This window comes from Podarcis cretensis (assembly GCF_951804945.1).
Source record: "Podarcis cretensis genome assembly, chromosome: 7".
NCBI lineage: Eukaryota > Metazoa > Chordata > Lepidosauria > Squamata > Lacertidae > Podarcis > Podarcis cretensis.
The window spans coordinates 43,432,744-43,456,290 of record NC_137176.1 but is presented as its reverse complement, the minus strand read 5'-3'; the positions used below and the strand labels follow the sequence as shown (position 1 = coordinate 43,456,290).

The following is a 23,547-nucleotide window of genomic DNA, read 5'->3' as shown; positions in this document are numbered from 1 at the left end:
AATTGGATAAAAGTTCCTCTTTTTGCAAAAAGAAGTAATAGTGCCACTGATAAATGTTTGGAGTCTACGCTCTGTATCAGCCTTTCTCAGCCTTGGGTCCTCAGATGTTGTTGAACTACAGCTACCATCATTCCCAGCTACCAGGACCAGTGGTCAAGGATGATGGGGGTTGTAGAATTGTATAGGCCTTTAATTGCATAGACCTTTAAAATACAAAGACAATTATTTTGTAGAGTAGGGCATTAATCCCCCAAATACAGAAACAAGTACTCCTTAAATACATAATTCCCTAAAACAGATAAATAAGTAATAAATAATATCAAGTTGGAGTCACCATAGGAAATCTTGTTTTAAACATGCTGGCACTAAATTTACCTCTAAACCAAACTTATAGAAGAAGTAGTTGACAAAGTACTTAAGACAACTAAGTACTCCATCATCTAAATGTAATCTGGTAACATCATGAAAAATTGTTTTCGTCTCAGGAGCTGTGAGATTGTTTCGACATCTGTAGTATTCCTGATGCCGGTATATGGTTACTTCAAAGGCCAGAATTGCCAACATCAGCAGGTTATTCTGCAAGAGAAGGAAACCATATGAGCTACAAAGAATCAGCCAATATTCTTTTGAAAGCAAGCATACTGCAACTTGCAATATGCTCCCTAAAAACATTGACAACTCAGCGGCTGTACTGTCTGAAAATAATTTATTGAGACTGAAAATAAATTCAACAGGGAACAAGTAATAATAATTACCCTCAAATATACAAGAAGTGGATAAGACTTTCTCAATCCAACCCACTCAGTTGGATCAATGGGCTTTCTGTAAAGTAGTGATTCATTTATGTCTTCTAGAGGCTTAGTTGTATTAGGCTAAAATGAAAAAAGAGAGAAATTTTAGTTTGACTTCTTCAAGGAGGATGCTTTGATTGAACAGAGCCAGGGACAGATCTACTATGAAACTACCATGAAGCTTTAGCTTCAGGGCCCCTAATCCCAGAGGGGCCCCAGAAGCAACTTTAGTCCACATTGCTGAAAAAGTTAAGGTCCAGTACACCCAACTTGAGTCACATGGCACAAATCATTCTACAATGCATCATGCATGTATATAATATTCCCATAATTTTCATCTCCCCCTCAGTAACTTGAAAATTATAAGACATAGGAAATTTTTATTCAAACCAGTGATAATCCAGTGCAGCAATTTTATTCAAAATCTGAGATGTAGTAGTTAATTTAAAAAAAATAAAAAGGTAGTGATATGTAATGGAACAACTCCACTGAGGAAGGTAACAGTGGTTATCCAGACCTCTTTGCTGGTTGTGAAGGGCCCCCAAAATGTAGGTTTGCCACTGAACAGAGCTGAGCAACCCAGGCACCTGAAAAAGCTTTCATCGTCAACTTTATAAAGCAACATTAAGGCATCTGCCACTAACAGCTGAGACTGAAAAGAAGCAGACAAGAAGTAGCTCCATCAGTGCTAGGAGAGGTTCAACTGGGGCCTCTCCATGCTACAGGAAGCATCAGTGTCATCAAATATACATACAGCGAACAAATTGAATACTTGGCAGGATGTGTGATTGATTCAGAAATTCACTGAGATATATCCTGATTTGGGGGGAATAACTTGACTAACTTCTCACGTGAGAAAGGGCCTGTCTCCATTCTTGTTGATCCACAATATCCACAAATTGCTAAATTATTTATTTTAAACAACTCTATTTTACTTTTAAAATATTAGATAGCTACTACTTGCCATTGTACAGTTGACAGAAAACATTTCAGGGTTAATAGTTCCAAGCTGATACAACATTTTGCAGATGATAATTACACAGGTCCAAACAGTGCAGACACTGGATGCCAGTGGGCGGAACTGAGAATATGGCAAAGCAAAAGCCCAGGCAATCACAAACACATAGTTAAGGAGGGAAACCTGTAAGCACAAAATGAGAAAATATATTAATTACTTGACAACATTTTGAGAAGTTTTATTATGCTACCTTGTGCTAAAATATTCTGAAAAGGAATTCAAAGCATAAGGAAGCAGCAAAAGAGAGAGCATTGAAATGTTTAAGATAGCAGGAGAGTTGATCGGCTAAGGTGGTAGTCTTGGAAGAATCAAGAATTATAGGCTGGGGTTTAATGTGAAACAGTAGCATAAAGATAAAGATGAGAAAGGTGCGGAGAGCTTTCCAAAGTAAGGACAAGCTACTTGTGCTGGATGTTGAAGGGAATGTTCCATGTGATCAGTGGTGTTTTGGGGTAAAAGCTCAGCATTGCTAAGATGCAAGAAAGGAAAGCAATGGGAAAGGTGCAGTAGTCAAAGGGTGGCCATGGCAAGAGCACAAGACCAAGATTGGGCTAAAATGATTAGGGGAAGGGGTGGATTTTTGCAATAGTAGTTAAGCAATTTGGGTAGCTTGGTTTACTGAATCAGATAGAGCTGGGACAAACTGAATTTCAATTTGCATGCAAAACTTCAAAATATCAAATATAGTTTTGAAGTTTACATTTTGAAGTTTGAATGATGTTTCATGTGCACCTCTTAGGGACAAGCCTAGTGTTTTACATCATTTAGTGGACAGGAGGAATACACGTCTAATAAACCAACCAAACCAACATTTCAGAAATTCAAAAACATCATTGTTTTTGAATTCAGTTGCTACTGAAAGAGAAACTGATGACACATCCATTATTTACTTGCCTCTTTGACTGTGACCCAGATAATATATGATGAGACAATTTTGATAATGTGCAGTTCCAAAAGCCACCACACAAAAACTTGCAGTTTATGAAAGCATTCGAGAAATTTCAAGAAAAGTACGGTGAGGCGATCAATTACCAAATGCCATTTGTTTCTTAAATCTGCAAAGACAAGTCAAACATAATGAAACTTATTTTTGGCTTTGTGAACAGGGCTACTTTTATCTTCTGTTGGAAATATAAAGGGGGAGGCAATTTTTTCCTCTGAATGTAACTTTTCTTCCTCAGAATAAAACACTATTAAAACCAGCTATAATTCTTAATTAAGGGAAAATGTGATTGAGATTCATTTGAAGTCATTCATAGATCCCCAAAGTGTCAATTTTTCCTGCCAAATGTGTTTATTCCTAATTTTATGACAGAATTCCTCAGAAACAGAATTCCAGAGCATAAGACAAGAAGTAGGTTTGAAGAGTTGCCATTCACTCCTGCAATGAAAAAGGCACTAGGAACCAAAGTATATTGAGCCAAGTTTTAACACAACTTAATCATGTTGGGATAACCTTGAGTCCTTACGGGTTGCTAATGTTGTTTTGTCTCCCTCTCAAGGTGTTTTTTTTAAAAGACTTCTTGAGAACCTGCAAACATCAGGGTTAACCCAAATCTGCTTATTCCCCCCTATCCCCATTTGTATAGTCTGTGAGCATTGGAACACTTAAATAAGAAATAGAGGGAATGAATTACATGTATCCCAGATGAATCACCTTCAATCAACAGTAAAACAAAATAGACCAAGTTGAGACTCTCTCCACAGACTACCTGATATATCTTCTGTCTCCGATTCATCATCATCATCATCTTCCTCCTCCTCATCCACTTCCTCCTCTTCTTTTTCATGCCCTTCTTCCATATCTCTTTTCTCCCTCCTTTCCATTATGCGTTGTTCCGGTTCTTGGAACATGTGTTCCTGCTCTTGGAACATTTTTTCCGGCCCTTGTAAAATGTTTTCTTGCTCTTGTAAAACGTTTTCCTGCTCATTTTTTTCCTGCTCTTGTAACACATTTTCCTGCTCTCGTAAAATGTTCTCCTGTTCCTTTCCAAAACTGGCATTTAAATTCATCATTGTGATATCAGGCAGGCTTCCATCTTGATGAACCAGCCTATTGGTAGATAAAGTAGGCATGTCAACAAACCAAGCAGTTGCAATACAAGAAACAATCTTCTGATTTCATACAGCAAAACAAACAAGGAGCACATGAATAAATGGGTCAAACACTGTTTAGGAAACTCCACATGGTATCATACCATAGAAGCAATTATCTGTCACTTTGACGCTAATTATTTGCTTTAGTAATTAGTGATATTGCCACCTAAACTTGACATTTCCCCCGCAGAGGAAAAAATGGTCAAAGTTTAAGATGTAGAAGCATGAAATGACATGTTTTAACAGCAAGCATTTCATGACTTCACATGGGGACTTACTCATTTTGGCGGATTGGTAATTTTTTCTTGATGCTGCTCAAAGTAATTGAAACAGAAAGAAAAAAAGGAAATGAGAACAGAGGAGTTACAGAAGAAGGTCAGAGATAAAGACATCATGCCATATAACTCACTAGCATTCTCTTAATCCATCTGTGTCAGCCTTCAGATGCCAGGAGCATGCCATCCTGGCATTAAAAGAGTGCTTCTAACAAGATGGAAAGTGCTTACTACATTTTCAAAGAAACTTTTCATTCACCATTCTTACATTATGCAAGCAAATTCTTTCAAATAAGTTACACTAGTCCGAGTCTGAATATATTTACATATTTGTAAAAAACAAAAGCTGATGTAAAAAACAAAAGATTCAAATGGCAAAATTTTCCATTTGCAAGTAAGCAAGTCTGTTTATTCAGTTGAAAATTCAGGTAGCATATAATATCGAACCAGCTCTTCACATCATCTCAGCTACACTTTCAAGAATTCTATGGTTAAAAATCAATATAAAGAGTTGAAAACAGTAAACGCCAACTGAAGGTGTTTCTACTGATGTGGAAAATGGAAATGTTACTAGCAAGCTATAAAGTATTTTGGAGGTGCATTCTGGTAAACACTACTTATGATCAAATTTACCTTCTTCCCTAAGAAAATGGGATTGGCTGTATAGTTTCACCGTTACATAAAGGTAAGGAAAACATTTTTATGTTAGTAATTATAGTAAATTTGCCATACAGATGACAGCCAATCGATCCTTGATCCAAACCTCAGTTTGAAGATACTTCAGTCAGGAAGGTGATGTTGTACTATTAGTTTCTCTTTCTAAAAGAAAGCTTGGGTGTCCTTTCGGCTCAGCTACAGAGTCCTTTAGAGTTAAAGATATCCCTTGATATTTTACTCTGCTGCCTACATACCTTATGAAAGACTCAGGACAACTCAAAGCCACAAATAAGTAAATGGGCTAAGTACTAATGGACTCACAGTACTAAAAAACTGGCAGTGATCTACCCATTGTCAGAGTTGTTGAGCTTTATTTAGGAAGCCAAAGTTGTCTTTCGTTTTTGCAAAATTAGCCTGTTGTTGATTTTTTTTTACTTATTTCAAAAATACCTAATCATTTAACCACTGTATTTAAATGCTAATAGTAAAACATGAATAGTATACTTTAAATTTGCAACATAGCTATAAATGAACACAATATGCCTTTCGAATAATGAACTAGTGTAAGACTTGAAACAAGACATTAAATTTATCTCTATTTATGAACTTTATTTAGGTTGTCAAGGTACATAAGATCATACGATGTACGGTATTCACAATTTTTGTAATCATTCTCATAGAAGTAATTTTTTATGACAAAATACCTGTTAAATATTATTCGGGACGCAGGTGGCGCTGTGGGTTAAAGCCTCAGCGCCTAGGGCTTGCCGATCGAAAGGTCGGCGGTTCGAATCCCTGCGGCGGGGTGCGCTCCCGCTGCTCGGTCCCAGCGCCTGCCAACCTAGCAGTTCGAAAGCACCTCCGGGTGCAAGTAGATAAATAGGGACCGCTTACCAGCGGGAAGGTAAACGGCGTTTCCGTGTGCGGCTCTGGCTCTGGCTCTGGCCAGAGCAGCGATGTCACGCTGGCCACGTGACCCGGAAGTGTCTCCGGACAGCGCTGGCCCCTGGCCTCTTAAGTGAGATGGGCGCACAGCCCCAGAGTCTGTCAAGACTGGCCCGTACGGGCAGGGGTACCTTTACCTTTACCTTTAAATATTATTCAGTGTGCCCCAGAGACCTTGGGAAGGATTCCTAAGGGTTCCTAGCTCAAAGGATGGGCCAGAAAGGTACTAAAAACACCATTGCTCAGGTTTCCCATAGGCAAAACTGTGCATGAGTCTTCAGTTCTTAATGACGAGCCATTTGTTGCTGCTGCCTGCCTTTCCTCCAACTGGACCTCCCTTCTCTGTAAGAATGGTAGGGCCAGTAATGAAAGGACTGTCTGAAGGCAGAGAATGGGGTGCTGTAGAAAGCCTATTATGAGCTGGGCCAGAATGTCATGAGTAGCTCATAATGGCTTGGTGACTTCCTTTCCCAGTTCTCCTAATTCCAAAAGTTGGCACTGTCAATATTCTAAAGGTCACACTTTGATGTTACACAAAAGCAATTGACTGATTTCTGTGCCACTTACTGTCACATGTGCTCAGGATCCTAGAGAACAGCATGCTAACCACACTGCCTACTTAAGTAAATATTATGTAAATATCTTAATTTCAGAGGAACACGAACACATACACACACGAACACACAAACACACGAACACACACACACACACACACACACACACACACACACACCAGAAAGGGTTGTAATTACTAAGCAAAAGCTGTTGCACTGATCTAAAAAGGTAAAGGTAAAGGTACCCCTGCCCGTACGGGCCAGTCTTGACAGACTCTGGGGTTGTGCGCCCATCTCACTTAAGAGGCCAGGGGCCAGCGCTGTCCGGAGACACTTCCGGGTCACGTGGCCAGCGTGACGAAGCGGCTCTGGCCAGAGCCAGAGCCAGAGCCAGAGCCGCACACAGAAACGCCGTTTACCTTCCCGCTGGTAAGCGGTCCCTATTTATCTACTTGCACCCGGAGGTGCTTTCGAACTGCTAGGTTGGCAGGCGCTGGGACCGAGCAGCGGGAGCGCACCCCGCCGCAGGGATTCGAACCGCCGACCTTTCGATCGGCAAGCCCTAGGTGCTGAGGCTTTAACCCACAGCGCCACCTGCGTAGCAAGATGTAAAATACAAGTGCTAGTGACCTGGATTTATCGAGAGCACTGTTGTCCAGACTACCAACAGTGGCGTGGACACTGACCCAGGAGAATAAGGGGTCTGCTGAGTCAGTAGGACCACTCACAGAATCGCCAGATCTGGGCCGCAACACTGAGCTAGAGCCCAGCAACCAAGGAGCAACAGAATCAGAGACACACCAAATCTCCTGAGCTAGGAACTTCAGAGATTGCAGCACATTGATGAAGCAACATCCTTGCCCCTAAAGACCTCAAATGTCCCATCTACCACGACCACCAGCAGTTGCTTTGTATGAAATGACTGAGAAACAACAGAGTGCTAGGCTCCAAGGCAAAACCTCCGTCACATTAACAATATCCAACAAGGAGGTAGACCTAAGTAAATTTAGTGAAATACAAATAATTTAAGGGACTGTTTTATGTAGCTTGCTTACTGTCTAAAGTGTGGAATGCAATATTTTCTGTTGGAGCTAGTTAGGAGAGACTAGACTAATCTCCACCTTCTCAAAACCTTTCTTACCCTGTTTATTCTCAGAGTCCTTTAAAATGTCTTTATAATTTTGTTGGCTGTGGGATTGAGCTTACCTTATCCTTGTGAGGTATCCAAAAGTGGTGTGTGTAATTTCCTTTCCATTAAACACTTCTCCAGTGCTCTGGAGCATCCCTGGCTGCCTGCGTTTGCTGATCTGAAAAAGCACCATGGGAGGAGTTACAACGCCTTCCCCTGAGCTTTAATTAAAGTGCGGGAAGCCGGGAAGGTTGGCTACCAAGTGCCCCTGGATTGGTGTGCTCACTGCCTTTGTTTTTAAGAGATGTCATTTTGACCATTAAAACAAAAACAAAAAACTACACCAAGCAAACACACATGCCACTTAAAAATCAACAATAAACAACTGTTAGGAGCACCGTCAACAGCCCGCTCAGCTTCCCACACTTACAGGAAAGCCCAGTTGAGGACATCATGGTGTTTTTGAAGAAAGCACAGGCACTTGGAAAAGCTGCAACCTGCCAGGGAGATGCATTGTAGAAAGAAAGGAAACTCACATAATCCATTGGCCATCTCAAAATTAAGGTAAGCAAAAACCCAGACCCAACCCGTGAGCATTTCACCGAACCTCTCTCCTCTCTTGCCCCAGCTACATAATTTTTAAATGCAATTTATTTTCTCATTAATTGATGGTGGACAGTTGAAAAAACAACAATGCCTGGAAATTTTCAGCACTGCATCAGGTGAAGTCCACCTATCTCAATTCAAAATGAACCAGGTCTTTCCAAACCTTTCTCAAGAATTCTCAATAAAATTCTGGATTTCCCCCTCCAAATCCCCCCAAAGTTTGGAAAACCCAACCTGGAGATCTCCTTCACTGTCACTCATTTACTAGTTTCCCTCCTACCCCTTTTCCTAAAGTCAAAAATTGTGGGGTGGGGTGGTAGAGAAGAGACAGAAGCTGCGTTTCCAAAAACCAAACCAAAACAAGGAATCTTCCCTCCTACAATAAATGATTCTGGAAATCCTTGACCACTCCACTGTCGACAGGTAGTCTGTCAATTGCAGTTTCTTAATCACAGAAACTAAGCCAGGAAGCTTATAAAGTATTACATTTCCCAGAGTCAGCAAAGCAGACTCAAGCAATGCTTAGAAGTACTAACCGTGCAGAGTGAGGAACTACTTAGAAGATGCTGCCTTTGGTTCAGTTTGTGTGTGTTTATATATGTGTGTGTGAATATACACTTCCAAGATCTGACATCTGCAGGAACAACTAACAGACAGCCTAAACCCTTACCATCATTTTTTCTTCAGCAACTTAGTGAACATATGAAAGTGTAGGAATGGGGGAGAGGAGAAACTGGCATATGAAAATTCTGGTACTAAGTACAAATTCAGAGGAAGTCAGGTTCAGTTCACAAGAGTTTTACACTTGATATTTCATTATAACTGTCCCCTTCCTGCCTTCCACAATTCTTCAGTATTGCTAGGGTAAGCTTATCATAATGGTGTTGCTTTGATGCACTCTTGTAGCCAAGATATAACATCATTTTCTCTTTACTGCAACACATAAAATATTTGATGAACTAAAGATGGTTTAAGAAAGCAGATGTTTAAAGAACTCTTTGAATGCTTTTCTATCCTTGCATTTGTAATTATATATATATATGAGTTGTAACAGAGTTCTGAAGTATTAATAATTCATAATTATATGTATTTCCCTTAGAAGTACAAGCTTCTCTTTCTTCTATCTCTGACCAATTATCATGATGAGAGATATTAAGAATACAGGCTGATATCCAAAGAGTAAAAAATGCCCCCAAAACGCTTCTCCTCTAAAGGGGAGGGAGTTTGCTAATTTTCCTTTTCAACAACAGTCTTTTCAGTCACGTTGAATTCCACTTTGGAGGGTCCCTATGATTCAGGGCAGTGGGAGGGGGCCATGGGTTAGAGGTATTGCAATGGGAAGGAGGCATATAACTAAGCAAGGTAATTGGCAGACAAAGAAGTTTCAGCAAATCTGTACAATTACTATGCAAATTATAGAAGGGAAAAAACCTCCATCTGTTCTATATATGAGCCAAAACCATTAGCAATAAAAATGCTGTCCTAAAGTAGCTGTCAACATATGTTCAACTATTTTCAAGTTTTTCAATTCATGTCTGATTATGACATGGACATTAAAAGTATTTTATTCAAATATGAGCATCAGCCTACCATATTTTGCTCTATTGTTATACTGATATAGATGCCAACATCAGAATCAATGTCACTTATTTAGAAGAGACTTGCGTCCATAACCAGCAGGTTTTTTTCAGGTTCCTGAGATGCCATTGTACACAAAGGAACACCACTTCCTAACTCTCATACCCACACAGGCCTGCTGCGACAAATTTACAAGCCACTTTGAAGATAAAGTCACTCGCTTTTGCTCCAATCTTTACACCTCAGTTGTCTGATGAGGTGTCTAGCACACCATCATGTCATATTGTTTGGGATCCATTATTACCATTGGGGCTTTGAGGTGTGGACAAGACACATGCAGGAGTGCAACCAACTATCTGTTTTCTAAAACCTTGCCTTCTGTTGCTTCCAAACGCTAGCTAGAGGGTGATGACTGGAGATTACAGCTAGTGCATAATGCACCTGCTGGATCACTGGCCAATAGACATGGGCAGTCATACAACACCTCAAGGTCCATTTCCCGAATTACCCCAAACAGGAACCATTCAGCATTAAACAAATTCCTAGATGCCCATACCAAACCTGATCCTTCTCTTTGCTTCTTCACATTGTATTAGGACAACTTAAAGCACTATGCTATTACTTTTAATAGTTATGGATTCCCCCAAAGAATTCTAAGAGCTGTAGTTTGTTAAGGGTGCTGAGAGTTATTAGGCAGCCTCTATTCTTCTCCTAGAGCTACAATTTCCAGAGCTGTCTGGGAAGAAGGATTATTAAACTACTCTGGAAATTGTAGTCTTTGATAAAAGAGGAGTGTCTCATTTAATGTCTTGTTGTGGTTCGAGGACCCGATCCCCGCTTAGTGGAATGAAGACACACGGACACGTAATATAAGGTTAATGGGCAAGAAAAGGCCACAACTTTATTGATTACAGCAAGTGAAAAGGTAGTGGCTTAGGCATTGGATCACGTCAGTTGACTCCACCCACTCAGAGAGGGGTGAGTCTAAAAGGGGGTTTATTCACCAGTAGGTGGAGCCTGTTGATGCTAATCCAACTATAAGCTCTCCCCTGATGTCACCAAGGGTTGTGCCATGGCCCCCCGCCACACAGGCATCGGACAGGACCCACGACCGCCGGATTCCTTTAACGGAATACCCAAAAATTGAAGGCGTAGGCGATGGCCACACCTAGCCCTTCCACACACCACAAACACGTTATTCCAATGCCTAACCTACCCACCAATACCACAAAAGTTGTGACGGTTGCTACGAGGTAGGCGAACAAACCACAAAGCCTAATGCCAAATGGAAAAATTCCTACCAGGCCCCCTGGACAACCTGGGCGACCAACCTAAGGTCCATAGCAAGGCCAAGAGAGAAACTGAAACCCTGAGCTCTAAGGGAGTGGAGGGTGGGTGACTCACGACGAGACGGCGAAAAGTGAGGCCGCGTGGCTGGTGCAGCAGCAAGTTAAGCTGCCGTCCATGCCCCCTCCAAGCCGCCTTGTGGGGCGCTTGCCCATGGGCGTGGTGCGCCAGCCAGGTGAGTGGGTGGCAGGGGGCTAACGCCCCCAGCTTGAGGCGGAGATCGGATCCCGCCCACAACCCCTCCCCTCTTGCAGGAGGAGAGTCTCTATCATTTACTGCTGCTGTAGTTTTCAAATCTACTTGTCCACCTCTCTCGTGTGTGGACAAGTGGAGGTGAATGGTGGGTGGCAGTAGCACCTGCTGCAACAATGCTGGGGGTGGGGGATGCAGGGATAGAAACATGGGGAGCCAGGTTTACATTGGCCAGGAGCCCATCAACAGCACTGTTCTAAGGGCTCACTGAAGACTGGTGCCAACTGAGATGAGCAAAAGTGTGCACAGACACTACTGTGTGCTGATGAACTTGTTTACTCAGACAATTGTGTTTTACATGTCTAGATGCAAATAAAATTGATTGAACTTTTTTCAACTTGGATAACATTTAAAGTGAATCATTGTACTCACAGCTTTTAAAAACAGGAGAACTCTCAGAGTTAGAACTCTACTATGTTGACCAATAAGCTCTTCGTTCATTGGAAAAATTGAGCACTTAGGATTGTTTTATTTGAGGTTAATATATAGCCTGGCCTGCCAACCTAGCAGTTCGAAAGCACCTCCGGGTGCAAGTAGATAAATAGGGACCGCTTACCAGCGGGAAGGTAAACGGCGTTTCCGTGTGCGGCTCTGGCTCGCCAGAGCAGCGATGTCACGCTGGCCACGTGACCTGGAAGTGTCTCCGGACAGCGCTGGCCCCTGGCCTCTTAAGTGAGATGGGCGCACAACCCCAGAGTCTGTCAAGACTGGCCCGTACGGGCAGGGGTACCTTTACCTTTACCTTAATATATAGCCTGATATTCCTCTCCGCCCCCGCCCTCGCTTCCGAGTGAAAAGGTAAGCAAGCAAGTAAAAGAAACATTTTGTTAGGAAAGTAAAGAGTGGAATACCCACCTATTTATTATTAGATAAACACGACCATTGACTTTGGCATGGCTTTGGTGAGAGAGATGAAAGCACAAGAATGCATGGGATGGCAGCAGGAAAATTAGTTATAGAAAGAGAGAGAAAAGAATAGTGTTAAACAGGAATGAAGGAACATAGCTGTCTTACCAGAGGAAGAACATATTGCCAACAGTCCCAATGAAATAGTAAGATTATTGAAGGATTATTACAAAACATTCAGTAACAAACACTTGTCAGCATATAGGTTCCCACTGTACCACTAGACTTCCAGCTACTTGGATTAAAAGGGCCAACCTCCTTAACAATCCTGTTTGATGTCTCCCCACTCAATACCAAATGATAAAACATTATCTAAGTAGCATAACCAAACAGAAAGGATCTATAAAAAAGTATGTGAGTTGTGCCAACAGAAGTCTATAGAACACAAGATTTCTAAGCAGTTTATTACCCAATTTCTTGGTGACTGCAAGCCAGCTTAGCTTTCAACATAAGGTTCATGCTTAGACATCAGAGCTATATAACCATATGGTGGTTGGGGAAGTAGAAGCTGAGAACCTGGTGACACTGAAAGAAATAACAATTTCTCTGCTAGCTTTACCTGTAAATGGCACTATCCTGTTTGCTGATTATGGCTTTCAAATCCGTGAGTTCAAGGAAACGGTCATGGAAATAATGTAGGTGTAAGATGCACACTAACAAAAAGGAGGTTGGAATAAAGATGCGGGTAAACAACTCTGCTACAGAAAACTGCTTTAAGCCAAGATCTTCTAGTCTGAAATATAAAGCAGCACAAGATACAGCTAAGTTAATGGTCAGGATGAATTTGACAATGTTTAATATTTGGCAGGAAGCACTTTCTTAGCTGGTTGTAAAACAGAGCAGCTATAAAGACTATTTGGTGCAGTTTTGGGAATCATACTAGTTCCACATACAACAGAAAACTAATAATATACATATCCATTATATTGGTCTATGGCCAGAATAATTCATTCATTCATTCATATCTATTATAGCGACAAGAGGCTTGCAAAAAGAACTTTTATAAGTAGTCTTTCTGGTTCTTAAAGTGCATTATGCCAGTGGTTTTCAACCAGTGTGCCGTGGCACAATGGGGTGCCTTGAATGATGGTCAGGGTGCTGCAGGTAACACTGGCCTCTGTCCCTCTTTCCTTCCCTCCCTCCTCTGATGCCCTCTCGCATCTTTGCCTTTAGAGGCTTGCACAGCTGTTTGTTGCAGCAGCCCTAGCTATGAGCTCTGCAGGTGAATTATGCCTCTGGGGCTGGCCAGGAGGTGCTGGGTGCCAGGAGCTGAGGTGGCCTTGGAGTAAGCAGGCAAGTGCATGAGAGGCCCAGCCAGCCAGCCCACCAGCCCTTGCTGTTCGGAATGGACAAGTGGGAGGCTGGGAAGGCAGGCAGGTACCACGCTGGCCTTTCCTGTGCTTACTGTGTGCAAGGCCTGCCTGGGAGCTGAGTGCCCAGCACTGAAGGGGAGCCTTTCCACCATGCAGTTCTGGCAGTGCCTGTTGCTGCCACCCAAGGCAAGATGCTGGCCTCATGTTCACCTTCAGCCAGCCTCCTTTGGGCCACTAACACTGGGGACATCCTCTTCCCAGGCCCCTGTGGGGCAGTGTGAGGAGGCACCTCTCTTTGGGCCAGAGGGGTAGTTCAGAGCAGTGGCGGTGGCTGCCCAGAGGACTCCCAAGGAGTGGGAAGAGGAGGCTGAGGAAACACTCCACAAGGGAGGATGTTCAAAAAGGGGTGAGGGGCTGCCAGCTCTGCAGGCAGGGGTGACATAACTGGGCTCCTGAGCCCCACGGGGTACCGCAGAAAGAATGCAGTTGGTCAAGGGAGCCGTGGACTCAAAAAGGTTGAAAACCTCTGCATTATGCAATCATGCATTCTAACATTTTTTTAAAAAAAGTAACTAATTTATCCAGATAACTATATGAATCTGCTAGAGCAGCCAGAGAAGTTTAAATAAATACTATTCATAGGTCAAACAACAAGAGAAGCCATCTGGGCAGCTTACAACATCAAACATGACATTTGGAATCACAGTGGCTACCTTTGCAGATCATGATAAGATTAAAACCATGGCTTACTGTGTCTGAGTGAAGTGCACCCACCCAGCCAGGATGTGAGGTTTGCTTAAACAAACCACAACTGGCAAGCTAATAACTAACCTTGGCTTATCACTATCCTTATGTTAAGCCAGGGATCATGGTTTGTCTCCTCCCAGTGCTAGCAGATATGAAGTCTATTGTGCATGGTAAGCTATTGTTTGTGTGTTACCATCATGTGGAAAGAAAGCTTGTCTTGAAATACAATACAGTGTAATGAATAAAATACAATCAGCCAGGAAGCTTAGCCCCACAACAGCAGCAATTTTAAAATGATCATCCATGAGCCACTCAAAATTAGGTAACAGTGAAACAGCATTGTTTTTATGATGCAGAAAAATGAACAAAACTGTAGCCAATGGATGGTGAGAAAAAGAAAGAAAAGGGAGATAAAGCTAAGGAAAAATTAAATAAATATGGCTGAGAGGAAAACAAGCAGCCAACTTCACAAAGGAAACACTGTTCTTCCCAACTTTGACTCACGTGCATAACATGTGACTTCCCCACTTTAGGGCTAGGATTAGAATGATAGCCATATTTTTGTTTTCACATTGTACATAGTGGACACTGCTTAAGAGATCTTTAAAATATTAAGCAGTTAAGAAATGTTTTAAATTAAAATAAAATATAAAACAAATATTGGTTTGCATCTCATATGTGTGGTTGAATAGATAGCATGAATAAGAAAAATCCATCACCATCCAATTTAACCTGCATTCATATCAGTGGGACTTCTGTGCAGGACTGGCAACACCCAAATCCATAATGTATTTGTTAATAGAAGGTGAGACTGTGTTAACAGAAAATACTCACTGTTTCTCATTCATCCCTGTCATGTTTTTCCACAACCCAGGAAATGATTTAAACTGATATGTGTAGATAAAAATAAGTACTAGCATCGTGTAAACCACCACTGACATCCAAAAATATTTCAAAATCCGCCGCCACCATTCATAGTGCACCTGGGAACCAGAAATTCATGTTGTAAAGCAAACTGTTAGCGTTTTATAAATATAATTGCTTATATTCAATTCAATTTGAACATGGCAATTTCAATGGATTGTGGTTGGATTTCTTGTTTACTGAGGAGGTCGATAATATTGTTTGAAGGGCTGTGGTCTGCCTCTTGTTTGCCTGGCATATGAAGGCCTGTTAAGGCAATTATTAACTGCAGTGATAAATATGACACTAAACTAGGGATAGGGAATACACGGTTTAGTTGGATCGCAATTCTCATCAGCCCTTGTCAGCATGGCCAGTGCTCAGAGGTAATGGAAGCTGTAGCCCAAATTCTGAAGGGTCATAATTAACTTTTCCTGCACTAAATGAAAACTGCTAAGATTATGAAACAAGTTGCAATTTGTCTGGTCTTTAAAGTGGCATAGTTAATGCTCCCTGCATGCAGTAACCCTCCTGAACTCCACTATGCTCTATGCACCATTTTAATTGCTGTATAGGTGAGTAGAGGGGGGGGGTAGAGGGAGAGAAGAAAAATTTATTGATTAGAGTTCCCTTTTGCTTGACATGAAATTGGTTAGCATTTGGAGAAGATGATTTCCATGGGGGCACTCAGAATTATCTGCCCAGGAAGGCCCATCAAACCACTTCCTGTTCTTTCTAACCACCAGTGTAAGAGCTTCTCTTGGCTATGGTTGGTGTTGCAGTCATCCATTTTATTTTATATATATATTCACAGAATTTTAAATTTTTATCTTTTAAGTTACTCTGATCTATTACCTTCTTTTAGTAGATAAGGAACTAGCAAGTTTATTAAATTTTTATATCCAGAAAAAAGAGATCCGAAGAACCATAGTTACAACACTATGAGGTAGTGAAAAGCTACAGCAGTAGTCTAAGAAATATGTCTCTATCCCATTGAAGGCTAAGCCTATACTAGAATATGTGAGTGGGTGCATAGCTACAGTCTGCCAAAAGTTCTTTATACAGAGTTTGGTAAACAAACTTAATCGACTTTGTCAATAGATTAGGTCTTCAGACATCACCTTCAGTAGGTGATGCCCCCCAGTTTATGTTAACTGCCGAGGACACTGTCAAGTAGACATGGTCTAGGCAAGAAGGGGCATGGAGAACATAGTTCATAAAAGAGGAGGAGATTTGGCTAATAGGGGAGATTTGGCATAAGACATTGTCTGAGAGCTAAACAGATTGTATGCAAAGGACATGTTGCTGAACCTTTATAAACCCCATTGATTAGGACTCACATGTTTTTCTACTGAATTCTGTATTGTTTTGCTGATACTGCTATATAACCTCACTATTGCAGGAAAGCACGGGGAGTGGCATCACTCTGTAAAAACTGACTTTGATGTAAAATAATTAAGAGGGGCAGCCAACAGAGGGTCACATCGGGGGGGGGGGGAGTATAAGAAGAAGTCTCTCATTGTCACCATGCCCAGGAAAATGTACAGGTGCCAGGAGAATGTATGAGGCAGCTTTCACCGTAATGGCCAGCAAACTCCAGAGCTGATAGGCTCTTGGTGGTTAGGAAATGTGTGCTTGCCATTGTCTTGTGCTGTACCCTTACTCTTGGAATCACAAGAACACTGAAGAGATGGTTAAATCCACAATAAAGAGTAATCCACACTATAGGACTTAAATTATTTCTAATCCAAACCTATTGCTTAGGACAAACAATTGCTGTTTTAAAAATATAGTAAGGGTAATTAAACATATACCCTGGTTACATTAATTAAAAAGTAACAAGCTGAAAAAACCCTACATTTTGTTTAACTTACCTGATATAGGACTACACAGAACAAGAAGAGCATCATATAGATGATTTTGTACATGACAATTTTCCCTTCAAAGCTGACAAAAAAGAACATTCCTCCACAGACATAAATCCAGTATTTAATGAACATAGCCATCACCAGGTTTCCCAGGACCTTCATTACATCTTCTTCTTCCTCCTCTTCCTCCTCCACCTCCTCCTCCCCTCTTTCCTCCTCTCCCTCCAATTGCTCCACTTCTTCCTTTTGGGATTCTTCTTCATCTTTTTGGGATTCCTCTTCTGTAAATACAAAATGTCATGAACTTTACATTTGCTCAGTTCATATTACATGGTCTTGCATTGTTGGTAAAAACAAGACTACTGTGGGCAGAGTGCAACTACACTGGGCAGGACACATAGCACAGGAAAAGCTAAAGCAGGTGAGGGAGCAGAGAGAAACTACTCATGTGAGGTGAGCTAATGCTAGGCCAGTACCTGCCAGCCTCCTTCTCATCCCATGGTAAAGGAGAGGATGAGTAGCAGCTGGGAAGTTACCAGTGGTAGTTTAGGGGAGCGCAACTGGTTCGCCCAGACTGAGCACTGCAGGGGGCTCCGCAACAATGATATAGAATGGAAGGCTTGCATTACTGGGATCTGATTCACATGTTTGAATTCCCTATATTTGCATTTTATGCCATGGAACCATTCACCGACCTTGTCTTAGCTTCAGTGCTAATCAACTGAAATTGAGTCATTGTTTTCTAGATACTGATGACTTTTACTATAAGATGCATGTATATGAGATTTGACCTCTATAACTTGCCTCACTTGAATCATCTGATCTACATATGAGTTGGGTAATTCAATGAAAATGCGAACCTGTAGACTCATTTTTCATTTTCATATATAGCTAATATGTTCTATATAATTTTAAATATCATTTGGTAAAATTTCATTATCTGGCAAAAGTTCTTCAAAATGGCATTTTACACTTGAGAAAAGAAACAGAAGCACGACATGCAAAATGACCAAGAATTTCCCTAATTCTCCCTGCTAAATTTCAGTTAAATTCTTCACTTAGTAAGGCAACGACCATTTTATGCTTGTCCAATATGTGCGCGATCACATACGTGTGCATCACCACAACCTGGAAGTGGCCAGGAAAGGGGTGGGAGGAAGAGACATAACAGGGCAGAGCAGACTCATTTTTCACATGGTCCAGTCCTTCCCCTGCCCACCCCCCAAATATTCTTAAGAGGGTCTCTTCTCCAGTCTTCAGAGAGTAGCTGGAAGTGGGGAGCCAGAAAAAGCTCCTCCTTTCCTGCCATTCTGCAGTTTTAATCTGAAATCTTAGGCACAGTACTGCACCCAGAACTTAGAAACTGTTCACACTAATGAAATTCCATCACAAAATGTGCCTAGAACAATGGGAGTTTCGAACACTAAACGTAACCCCCGCGCAAAACAGTTGTTGCCTTTGTGTCCCACCTCGTTACTTCACACTGTCTTTTCCTCATTTGCCCTATTTCACTTTTCTATCAGCCGAACTCCCCACACAATGTCATTTCCATCAGTCACTTTCTTTGCCCTTTGCACCTTCTACTACCGCTTCACTTTCCTCTTTGTCTCACTTTCCTCTTTGTCACACTTTCTCACGTTCGTCCCTTTTGGGCTCACAGATTGCGTTCAGAATGTACAGAATGCATTAAGCACTCAGATTTTTTTTTAATGTAATCTGTATTTACCTTTTTCTTCACTCTCTTCTTCTTCAACTTTTACCTCTGATAAAACAGCTTCTTTTAACTGAAAAGCTTTCCGCTCAGTGAGATGTTGTCTGAGCAGTAGCCAAAATGTAATTGCGAAAAGAATCTGCAAGGAGAAATGGGGAGGAGGAGGACAGAGGGGGAAAGTTAGAACACCTAATATGTTGTTTAATATTCATTATCTAATAGAAATACCTACAACATTGTATTTACGAGATGGACACACTCTGGTTGACATTGTAATTCAAGGATGGGGCAACAGTTCCTCTATAGATGTTTGATTACCGCTTCCATCATGCTATTCTATGCTGCTTGGGGATGATGGCACTTAAGAGTTTATGAATATATGGAGAGCCACAGGTTTCCATTCCTGCTGTTAATAATTTGTGAGAACTCGATGATATTGCTGAACATCTCCCAGACATTTGCCAACATAATCTGGCCCCCAAATGTCTCTAGAGCCATCTTGATGCTAAGACTGTGCTTTTATTTGGGGATGAATGGTAAAATGAGACAACTATATACCTTATTGGGGACGCAGGTGGCGCTGTGGGTTAAAGCCTCAGCGCCTAGGACTTGCCGATCGAAAGGTCGGCAGTTCGAATCCCTGCGGCGGGGTGCGCTCCCGCTGCTCGGTCCCAGCGCCTGCCAACCTAGCAGTTCGAAAGCACCTCCGGGTGCAAGTAGATAAATAGGGACCGCTTACCAGCGGGAAGGTAAACGGCGTTTCCGTGTGCGGCTCTGGCTCGCCAGAGCAGCGATGTCACGCTGGCCACGTGACCCGGAAGTGTCTCCGGACAGCGCTGGCCCCTGGCCTCTTGAGTGAGATGGGCGCACAACCCCAGAGTCTGTCAAGACTGGCCCGTATGGGCAGGGGTACCTTTACCTTTACCTTTACTATATACCTTTCATTCCATTTTTCATCTGTCACCAATATAACTGTACACAAATTCCCTCCAAGAACTCTCCACCTGATTTGTGGGCAAAGAATTTGCGAGAACCATTAGCTTCTTTGTCATTTTATAAGGATTTGCTTTGTTGTTGTTTTGATGTTGCAACAACTATGTTGGTGGCCTGGCCACCATTGCGCACAAAGCTCTAGATCTAGTTTCATTTTACAGAATTTTCTCTAAGTATTCCCCACCATTTTTTGTGCGATGGTCACTAAATTTAGAGAAAATTTTGCAAAATTACCCCTTTTTCCATAAGAAATTTCAGCTCTACACCAGTGACAAGACATGACCCATGGACACAAATGACTTTCAGTGAACAACTCCTTATTCAGTGCTGTTTGTGCCTTTTGGTTTCAGTTTGCCAGTCAACTGGGCTTGGCTGCCTCGGGTGGAAGAAGAGAAACGTAGATAACTCTCCAGTCCTCTATTTTGCTTCTAATTTAGTTTCCTTTTCTTTATGAGAGGCAGAGAGGCAGAGAGGCAGAGACAAAGAGGGCAGGATTGTGCTTGCTGATGGGTGTAAAACAGGTCCTCAACTTCTTCCAGTTATGTTGAGATACTTTTATATCCTTGATGTACTTCATATGATAACACAATCTTTATTTTCAGTGATTTGCAGGTTCTACTTATGGTTTTGATAACAGACTACACATCTATCCAGTGCCTGCACTCTCCCTCATGTTGTTGTTTTGTTGTTGTTATATGTTATGTTACGTTGTTATGTTACGTTGTTATGTTATGTTATGTTATGTTATGTTATGTTATGTTATGTTATGTTATGTTATGTTATGTCCTTTGAGAATTGATTTGTAGTCAGTTTCCCTTAATCCCCTGGATTGTTGAGCCAGCAGCACTCTGACCTACTTAGGGAAAAGGTAGTGTTTTAAAAAAATTGTGATTCCCTGATTGTTTTGTGCCTTGCATAGTCAGTGAGAACCATACCACCCATGCCAAATTCCTACCCAACTTTGCCTTTAGAATGCTTTGTCTTAATTCTTCACTGATTGTCAACAGTTTTTTTTAAAACATGTAGGATTATGTACTTTTAAGGTGGTTACAACATTCACAGATTAATGTAGTTAAGCAGTATATAAACATTAATAAAATAAAATAAATTACCGGGAAAAATAGAATAGAATAGAGAATTGTGCAACCTCATCTTCAGAGGCTTGGGTGGTGCCTTCATGTATAAAGAATAAGTGAAACAGCACTTTATTCTCCCTTCCCAAAGGCAGCGATAAGCACATTTACTCTGTGACTGACTAGGTTCTGTATCTCATGGTTCTTCCTTTTTCTCTTTTGCATTTTCTAACACATACAAATGTCTACACAGAATATTCACTGTGCTTCCATTTTCAAAATCTCTCTGGAGAGTAGTCTCTTCCACAAAGCAACTCACTTTCTATTTAAGAGCACATACTTTGAAAAACGAAACGGAGAGCATTATGGTCTATTTATCTGTCATTTTCTATTGAAAGCAAAATTAAATTTATGTCTAAACCCACAGAGTGTCTTTTATTCAGTGAAATATATCTAGGGTATGTCACTTACTTACTATGGTGTATACATTTAGCTTTTTTGCTGATACCATAATTTCATTTTTCTGATAGCCACTACTTTTAGATAAGACATTTTACAAAGCAGCCAATCAAAGTTTATGGCAAAGTTGCTGGCAACATATTAAAGCAGTTAAATCTCTTGAGAGAAATTTATAGCATCAATGAGAGAAAGTGTACAACATATCCAACAGAACCTCTGGACCATTTAATCTGTTTTAAGAGCACTAATGCTGCCTTTGAGAGAAGATAATATAGCGTTTGCTCATTTTCACATTCATTATAAATTAAGGAGTAGCCAGCAGGGAATAAGTAGTACAGAATTCACTTTGAGAGAGAATCTAGTGCATCATAATGAAGGTGCTTGGGCTAGTGAGACAAAGGAATAATGAAATGCAATAGTGGGATTCATGAAACATTTTGTACCTACTTTGCTTCAGAAAAAAAGACTACTAAATGTGATATTATATTTGAGCTTTCACACAACATAAAAGCCACTTCTTGAAATCTAGTATAATATAGTGAAAGTTTAGCATTTGTTCCAATGTTAATTAGTGGCAGAAATAATCTGTTTGCAACCCTGGTTAAGCCAAAAAATTGTAGGGTTAAAGTTATGAAACTTGGGCAGTATACTAGTATAAATTTATTTCCTGCTGTTTTCATAGATCAGTAATAGGAGAACAGAAGCATGTATGTGTGGAAAGAGTGGGGCTATAGTGACATTGTCCAAGGATGGTGCCATTGTTCTGCCATTCCACTCCCATTAGTGTAAATGAAATTTAGTGTGACATGCCGTTATATCGGTCAAGAAGTCACAGTTCCATAATGCAACAGGTACTATAATGTGAAAGGAATTTTAGAAGATGGGACAGAAACAGCAGCATTAAAATCAAGGAAACTAATGCAATATTCACCACATCTGAATGCACCCCAGGTATACCCATACAGAGGTGATTTAGGTGTACATATACAGGGCTTTTTAGATCCTGCTCATAGCTTGCACACATTGTATTTTTTCAACAACAAAAATCCTTTCACTTCTTTTACTTCTAATGTAAAATCCTGTATGAACTGAGGATCTCATTGGCTTCAGATTGATTCCATTTTAAAACATTATTTACCTTTGATGCTAATTCTGTAGGAGCTTTCCGTTCTAGAAATCCTGAAACCGTTGGAAGTTCGTTCTCATTCAGATCAATACTCCAAATGTACTGAAATGTTAATAACAAGTTTCCATATACCACCATAAAAGGTGAACTGATCATAGCATATTTCCTTCGGTCACGCAGCATCCAAAGTATGCAGGACCATATCAGCATCACAAATGTCAACCAGCTATGGTAAGTAATACTCCAGGCCTTAAGAGAAAAGAAAAAGAAATGGAAGTATTATGTCCATTAAAAGGAAAACATGTAAGCATATGGTTTTCTTAACAGTGCTAAGTTTCTAAGTCAGAGGTGTATCCTATTCCCATTAGTTATTGAGAACTGGGAAGCTACTGTTTGTAAAGCTGACATAAACTTTCACAACTGAGAAGTTTTTCTAGGAGAATTACAGTTAACACTGAGGCACTTTTCTCCTTTATTTTATGTCTTTATATTGCTACAGCAGAAACACTCCAGTCATCTGAAAATCCAGCAAAGATTAGCAATGTACATGTGTTTTCATGTTAATATAGACAATGGCATAAATAGCTAATAACTGGAATTTAATATGGGTTTTTTAAAAACCACCATGATTTACTGTTAGCTTAAAATTGATCGATTGTTAAAAAAAGATGACCTAGTTTGAGTTCTGAGTTTTACATAATCGGGAAGCCTCAGGTTTGCGAACTCGCCACCATCCTTCTTCCACATGGCCAGGAGAACTTCTGCATCATTTAGTTTCATTTTTATAAGAAAAGCCCTGTGGCTTTTCAGCATCCTATTCTTACAGAATCACAGCTTGCTGTGCCATACTATCTAGAGATCATGGTTTAACAATTTCAAAATAAGCTAACTTAAAACCATGAATTATAAAGCTGGCTTATTTAATCAGTGTTTCCTTTAAACCATGTTTCTTGGTTTGTACAAAGACATAATTGAGCACAACGCTAAGCATGAATCAGGGTAACTTTTATTTGGATCGTTTAGGACTACAACATATTTAACAACAAATTTAAACTCCTGCTCTTTACTACCTCAGGACCAAATGGAAGTTGCAATGAAAGTAATATGTCTACATTACAGCAGATAAAGGATTGCAAGGGACAATACACAAATGGTTGAAGAATAAGAGCATTACATTAGATTAAGCATGTTTGTTTCTA

General features: G+C 40.8%; 1 protein-coding gene across 5 annotated transcripts in view; it reads right to left on the bottom strand.

Moving 5' to 3' along the window:
- PIEZO2 (piezo type mechanosensitive ion channel component 2) overlaps positions 1-23,547 on the bottom strand; it is a 203,256-nt gene that overhangs the window by 46,623 nt on the left and 133,086 nt on the right. For 3 of the 5 annotated variants that reach the window (XM_079982831.1, XM_079982834.1, XM_079982833.1), the window contains exons 13-23: positions 22,361-22,597; positions 18,713-18,836; positions 16,993-17,267; positions 15,050-15,198; positions 12,715-12,888; positions 12,105-12,146; positions 3,522-3,862; positions 2,704-2,864; positions 1,756-1,932; positions 756-872; positions 376-576 (exon numbers count right to left, since the gene is read on the bottom strand). In XM_079982831.1, the coding sequence (XP_079838957.1) occupies positions 376-576; positions 756-872; positions 1,756-1,932; positions 2,704-2,864; positions 3,522-3,862; positions 12,105-12,146; positions 12,715-12,888; positions 15,050-15,198; positions 16,993-17,267; positions 18,713-18,836; positions 22,361-22,597 (1,998 nt within the window). The remainder of the gene's footprint in view (positions 1-375; positions 577-755; positions 873-1,755; positions 1,933-2,703; positions 2,865-3,521; positions 3,863-12,104; positions 12,147-12,714; positions 12,889-15,049; positions 15,199-16,992; positions 17,268-18,712; positions 18,837-22,360; positions 22,598-23,547) is intronic. The other 2 variants (XM_079982832.1, XM_079982835.1) reach the window with 1 other exon arrangement.